This window comes from Nannobrachium achirus (genome assembly GCF_963921795.1).
Source record: "Nannobrachium achirus genome assembly, chromosome: 5".
NCBI lineage: Eukaryota > Metazoa > Chordata > Actinopteri > Myctophiformes > Myctophidae > Nannobrachium > Nannobrachium achirus.
Window position 1 is genome coordinate 45,591,774 of NC_137814.1, and position 7,302 is coordinate 45,599,075.

Below are 7,302 nucleotides of genomic sequence, written 5' to 3' on the forward strand. Positions count from 1 at the left end.
TCCTTTGTCCAGTCCAGCTAGTGACTCATAAAAAGTCGCTGGCCTCCCCCTCCTAATAACGCTGACAGAGACAGAATAGCTCTTTCTGGCAATATTAACCTGTAGGCTTTCAGTTGGTAGGGCAAACAGGCCAGTAAAAACCCATCAATCTACATTATTGGCTCATTGAAGGGGCTGGATGTGTAGCGGACCAAAACCCCAGTCTGGGAGGAAATCCTTTTTAATGGAGGTCTCCCTTTACATGAAGTCTGAAATAAATGTTTCCCCCATTCACCCCTACGGTGGACCTTCCATTTATCATCCACGTTATAGGCAGCGCAGTCACACACACTATAATTTCCTAATTTAAAGGCTAACTGACAAGAGATTTCCTCCGCACGCAAGTCCAAAGATGAGGAGGGTGAAAATAATCACAGCAGACACAAGCCCTTATTACACGGAGGCGCTGCCGATCTCATTTTGGATTCGTTTTCAAAATGAGATCGCCTTTACACCTCGCATTGGCTCATATTGTCTGCATTTACACGGAACGCACCATGTAATGCAAAATGCTGTAGTTCATATGCCCGGCCTACAGGTGGCACTGGAAAACCAGTAAAAAGAAGAGAATGCGCATGCGCTCAAACCAGTGACTTCCTTCACTTCCTGCCTCTCTCTTCCGTCTCCTCTGATAGCTTTTCATTCACAACGTAAACACCAGAAGAATGGCAGCATCCGCGAGCGCTGGTAAAAAGGCTACATTTGTGTGGACTGACGAGGAGTCAGAGCTACTCCTTCATGTTACACTAGATTATAAAACGAAGAAACTGCAGGAGAATGTCGACTGGGAGTCCTGCCTGACCAAATACAACGACATATTGGTGGACTTTGAGGCGCGGTATTCACAGTTTGTTGACAACAACAAATTTCCCCATGAAGTCGGCGCCATCAACAAGGACAAGTTAACAGCCAAACTAAAGGCCGTCCGAACGAAATTCAGGGGTGCGGTGGACACAGGGAAAAGGAGTGGACATGGGCGTGTGGTGTGCCTATATTTCGAACTGTGTTCCGAGATTTGGGGTGGATCGCCTGCCACGAGCGCTATGGCCGAGGGGTTCGAAACGGAGGACTTGGAATCATCTCCAACGGGACCACCTTCACCACACTCCCAAAACGAACCCAACGAAAGTCAGCCAGCTGATGACACGGCCAACCGCACAAATCATCGCAGGGATATGCTCCAGGTAATAACATGTGTAACCTTAAAGCTAACGTGCTTCCTCTGGGCAACTGACTTTCCCCCTTGGGACAATAATTAGGTATCTATCTATCAACTACAGGCTACAGGCTCAACTCAATGCGACATGCTGTGAGCTTGTAGATCAGCTGTTTTGTACAAAAAGTGTAGCCCACAATATTCCCATAATCGCCTGGTGACATGCTTAAAAGCAGGTTATATAAATGATTAAAAGTAATGGTTTTATGGATTACTATAAGACATAACATGGTTTCATACTTGGCAATAATTCTGTATTGATTTCAAGTTAGATTTTGATTTCTAGTAAGCTGTTCAAATGTATTCTCTATGCAAAACTAGCTGTGTCTGCATGGAATACACATTGCACCCCCCACGCGTGCCTCCCCCACACCCAGGTTAAACAAAAGCAGCCCCTTTCCAGGTGTCATCTGTGATTATAATTTGCATTGTTTCAGAAAGACAGTACAGACAGGAAGGAGACAAGACAGTCATCTTCCTTTTTGTGTGCTAAATCAAAGATCAGGATGACAAAAGTAATAACATTTTTCTGTTTTTATTTTCTAGGCATCGCTGACCGGCCACAGAACCAACAGGTTGAGGAGAAGTCTTCCAGCTGAACATTTCATGGCTGAAGACCTCAAAATGAAGCAGAAGATGTTGGACTTCATGGCGGACTCAGCCAGGCGCAGCGAGGAAGCAGCAGACAGACGCAGTGAGGAAGCATCCAGACGCAGTGCAGCAACCATGGACATTATAGTGGGCAGTATTCAGGAAACTTTAGCCCTGATGAAGCGGTTAATTGACCAACCTCGCACTGTACACCCGCACGGTAACAGCAGTGGATATGGACAGTCCCAGTTCATGCCTGGCCAGTACCCTGGCCAGTACCCTGGCCAGTACCCTGACCAGTACGCTACACCCCACAGGCGCTCATTATTCTTTGCCGGCGACCCACATCCCTCCAGATCCCATACACCCTCACCAACATTCATGAGCCCCCATCCACCAGCACCAGCCCAAATCACCCCACAGCGGCGAACCCCCTCCCCATTCGAAGCAATTGAAGATGCTTGAAGCACAGCTTCACCTCACAGCGTTCCCCATTGCTTTTGCACAAGATTGTAGTATAATACACACATTAGCACATTATACCCTTTTTTCCCCTTTTTCTCATGCACAATAACCATGCACAATAACCAATGTCCTTACGCCTGTTGCTATGCTCAGACACTTTATTGTATATTTTACTGTTTTTATTTGATTATTTTTCTTTCTTACGTGCATCTGTCAAAGACAGTTCAGGTGGCAGTGCGTTTATTTTGCACACGTGTTATTTGTGGTGCCTTATTTTTTACATCTAGACCTCAGGACTTTTTGGAGTGTGTAGTATATTGTAACATTTTTATATTGTAACATTTTTTGTATATTTTAACTGACTACATATATTTTAAACTGACTACCTCTTGCTTTTGTTATATTGTTGACGTGCACTGCACTCTGGACATTTTTTTTGTAAGTGATTGATAAATAAAGTTTGATTTGATCAATAACAACTTGTAGATCTGCCCTTTTTCAAGTAATTGTATTTCAACAAATAACAGATGTATATTATTTTGCAAATTTTACTCAAGTTAATCAATGCAGATTTGTATCAATAATTTTACCATTGAGAGTAGTTATAATTGGGGATCTTTGAAATTAAAATGGTTGGGTAATCACTCCTGGAGCCTTAAAAATATATTCTCTTATGGGGGGTCCCTGGCTTATCTTCTCTAATGGGGCTGCATGAGTTTGCGAACCACTGACTTACATGATTTCGATGAACACAATAACTGATCAATAAGAGAACGTTTAGCTGCACTGGTTTGAAGAGCAGCTTATTCCAGCATCAATGCATGCATCAGATGATCTATGGACTATTTTCTTACGATAAACATTAACTAAAGCCTATAACATGATATAATAATAGACCCTTACAAGACTGTAACTGACAGAGTACAAATGGAACCAAATGGACCCGTTTGGGTTCATTCATTTAGTATATTGATGCCAATGCTTGATATGTTTTATTCTTAACATTTCAACAGTGTCAAATTATTTATATTGTGGTTTTGCTACCTATATATATATATATATATATATAAAACAAAAACAAAAAAAAAAAAAAATATATATATATATATATATATATATATATATATATATATATATATATATATATATACTTTTCCCAACACTGCAATCTAGCCATCTGAGTACATTCTATGCACTTTATACACAAATAAAAAAACAAGGTTCAAAGTTCAAGGTGGTACTTTATTTTCACGTTTTGTACAGATACATAAATGGGTTCACTTTTAAGAATGACTTTTTGGCAGCTTTTCCAAAAGTATCAAATCCCTGGACCATTATACTACAGTATCAAAGTATAAAAAATTGAAGATCTACAAGCTTGACATGCAGCGTGAAGTGACACATTTTGAGCAATGAGCATGTAGACATATCAAATCAAAATAAAAAATATTCAGACATTTTCCACACAAAAAAGACGTGAAGGACATAAAGGCTCAGAGCATCTTCAAAGGTACTCGTGCAACAGCGTGGTATATTACAAAAGAAGTTCAGCTTTTCAGTCCTTAAGGGTCAAGGTACTCAGCGAGAACCCTCCTCACTCTCTTGCCCTCGGCCTCATTGGTATCAGTAGTATAACGATTGCACTCTGTGGCAGGCTGTCTGTTCCGTTCTGCTTCCAAGGCTGCCAACGAGACCTCCTCCGTAGCCTCCTTGTTGGCCACACAAAAATTGTGGAGGACAAAGCAGGAGTAAATGACATAGGGCAGGTCATCCATGTTTATGTCCATAGCCCTTCGTAGCGCGCCAAATTTTGCCTTGAGCTGACCAAAAGCGCACTCAATGACCATACGTCCCCGACACAATGATAGTCCAAAGTACTGCTCCCGAGGTGAGCTACCACCTAGTGCATAGTCCTTCATCAGGTAAGGCAGCAGTGGGTAGGCAGGATCACCCAGAAGATAGACTGGTATAGGCAACTCGTCCTCTACAAGCCGTTTTTTCATAGCAGGAATCCTGCCACTCTTCAAGTCTTTGTTTATCTGGGAATTGGCAAAAACACGTGCATCATGCACACTCCCTGGCCACTTTACCACAACATCAATGAATCTGTACTTGTAATCACAGGTGGCTTGTACATTAAGGGAATATCTGCTTTTCCTGTTGATGTAATCCGTCGAGTTGGCTCGAGGCGCCTGCACGTCTATGTGGGTGCCGTCGACAGCTCCCAAACATTGCGGCATGCCATGCGCACGTTCGAAACCAGCAACCAGATCCTCCACCTCGCGCTCAGTACATGGTTTTTTGATGTACTTTGGTCCTAGGTGTGTGGCGATAGCTCTGCAGGTCTCCCGTATAATGACCGATGCAGTCGGTCGGGACACGCCGAAGGAGTTAGCCGTCTTTAGTATCCTTCCCTCATCGTTCAGGTAATACAAAGTCATTGCAACCCTCTTCAGTGGATCAATCGGTGCCCGCATATTTGTAGTTTCCTTTTCGATATGCGGTCGTAGTTCTTCGCACAAGGCGACGAGAGAGGCCCTGGACATGCGGAAATTCACCCTCCATTCACGTTCTCCAACAACACCATTGACAAAATTGTCCCAGAAATCGCTGGTCCTGCCTGGAACCACCCAACACTCCCTTCTCGTTGCTTTTCTCGTTCTTCTCCGGGGTGGGTTTGTCATGTCTAGAAATTTTAGAAATCGTTGGTGACGCAAGTGTCCTTTTCGTCGGTGTTCTTCTTCTTGGAGCAGTCGGTGTCGCTCTTGGAGCAATAATTGTTGGCTTAAAAGTTGTAGCAAAAACTGTAGCTGCTGGCACAAGAACGCTAACACTCCGACCTCCATTGCTACTGTAGTGTTGCTACTGTAGTGTTGTTGTTGTTGTTGTTGTTGTGGTGTGTGTGAGCAACTAGTGGGCTGGACCCTTCATGGAGCAGGGGAGGAGGAGCAGGGGAGGGGGTGTTATGACATCATCGCACTCTCCCTCGCCGATTTCCTTTATTACACAGCTGCGTATTTGATGCGAAAACGCACTTTTCCACTTTCAGACCCGAATTCAAAAAAGTGTCGGATTAGGTCATAAAAACGCGTCTCCGTGTGTCAAAATGGCCGTTTTACTACTAAAAACTACCTGGTAATAAGAAATTCGTCTCCGTGTAAGAGCCCTCACAGACAGGCAATGACAAAAACACACCGTAACCTTTCTTAACTCCCGGAGAGAGTGCAAAAATATTCCCCATCATGCAAATGTAACTGTGAATAACGAGTAGTGAAAGAAACGACCCGTAACCTGAACTCCAAAAATAATTCTTGCCCAAGTCTCTCCGGACCTTTTTTCGTTCTCTCTTTTTTTTTTTGACAACGGGGCCACTGTGAGACCACATGCACACCCAGCGGAGGCAGCCCTGTCCTGGCAGCCCCATTCGTTACGCTCCTGGATTCCTATTACTTCAGAGAGCTTGGTTGGCTGGGAAATCCATCTCCTGGTGTCAGGTTTATCAAACTTCTACACAAAAAGCAGTGGTGTAAAGTAACTAATTACATTTACTTAAGTACTGTACTTAAGTCCAATTTTGAGATATTTGTACTTATTTACTAGAGTATTTCCAATTTCCAATACTTTTACTTCCACTCCACTACATCTCAGATCCAAATATTGTACTTTTACTACACTACAATTATTAACTACTAGTTACTTTGCAGGTATACATTATAATATTATAAAACATACATAAACCACTTCAGCCCTATTTTATACCTACCGGTATATGCTATTTGAAAATAGCTGTTGTGAGCTTGTGCTATTTTCAAACATTTTGTACTTTTACTTTAGTTCATTTTGAATTACGTACTTTCACTTGTATTCCTACATTGCAGTATTGATACTTTTTCCACCAGTGACAAAACACATGGAGCATGGTCATCCAAGGAACCTCTGTAAAGGTGACCATATCCTTACCTGAGACAAGGAAGATCAAAGAAGGAATGGACACCGACGTCATTTTAGGCTCCATGGCCATCCGCCATGACACTTTGGGTGGCGGAAGTGGCACTGGAGGTTCGGTGAATAACCTTAGCAGTGCCACTTCCGCCACCCAAAAGTGTCATGGCGCATGGACCGTGGTGTGCCAACTTCCGTGTGGGTGTCTTCTCCTTCTTCGAGCCTTCTTGACCTGAGACCTGAGCTACTACAAAGGCCCAGCATGTGGCTCTCTAATGCTAGCCTGGCGGGGCCCGACGTCATACTGCGTTCACTCACTCATTCCTTCCCCAGTATAACGTCTGGCCTTTGGCCTATTGGCAGCTTGAAAAGTGGGCGGGAGTACTTGCCTTGACAGACAGACTCCTCTAACCAATCAGCGTAGCATAACATCTCTCAGCCAGTCGGAAGAACGGCAAACAAACACGTCTTTTCGGCCGATAAACTCCACTAGCGCATCCTCCGTGTTCCTTTTTAATTGTTGTATTTGATTCCAACTCTGAAATAACGGCACTTATTGCTTGTTTTATGGTTAGAGCGTTAACTGTTACACTTGTTGCATCGCGAGGGCAGCCATTGTTGTTTTGAAAATGCTGCAGCATGCATCTACGTCACCGTCTACACATGGACCAATCAGGGAAATCTTTTCACTTGTTGTCAGGAAAGACAGCTACGTTTGTTGTGCGGAAGCAGTCACTGATTGGCCCGATCAGAAAATAATCAGGATACTCGCTGCCAATACCTGGAAGTCCAGACGTTATACTGGGGAAGGAATGAGTGAGTGAACGCAGTATGACGTCGGGCCCCGCCAGGCTACTCTAATGCTTGATTTATATATGGTTGTGCATTGTGTCATGCACCGAAGATTATTGATCTATAAGCTCACAACGTGTGTAGATCAGCTATATTTGATGTGCCACACTGGCACGCAAAATTCGGAGGCGGAGGTCTGTTTGTAGTGGAATGTTAATCCGCACTTGACCATATAGGGCTGGCCGCTATTCGGTTTT

General features: G+C 43.6%; 2 protein-coding genes across 2 annotated transcripts; one reads left to right on the top strand and one right to left on the bottom strand.

Moving 5' to 3' along the window:
* Positions 1 to 704: 704 nt before the first annotated feature.
* On the top strand, positions 705 to 2,845 carry LOC308285113 (uncharacterized protein; the record flags this gene model as incomplete). Its single annotated transcript, XM_080725831.1, has 2 exons — positions 705 to 1,223; positions 1,802 to 2,845. The coding sequence occupies 2 exons, from the start codon at positions 705 to 707 to the stop codon at positions 2,309 to 2,311; spliced, it is 1,029 nt and encodes a 342-aa protein (XP_080581957.1). The 3' UTR covers positions 2,312 to 2,845.
* Positions 2,846 to 3,873: 1,028 nt separating this feature from the next.
* Positions 3,874 to 4,752, bottom strand: LOC308285114 (uncharacterized protein; the record flags this gene model as incomplete). The annotated part of the gene is made up of 1 exon (XM_080725832.1): positions 3,874 to 4,752. One exon carries the CDS (start codon positions 4,750 to 4,752, stop codon positions 3,874 to 3,876), a length of 879 nt encoding a protein of 292 aa, XP_080581958.1.
* Positions 4,753 to 7,302: the final 2,550 nt, after the last annotated feature.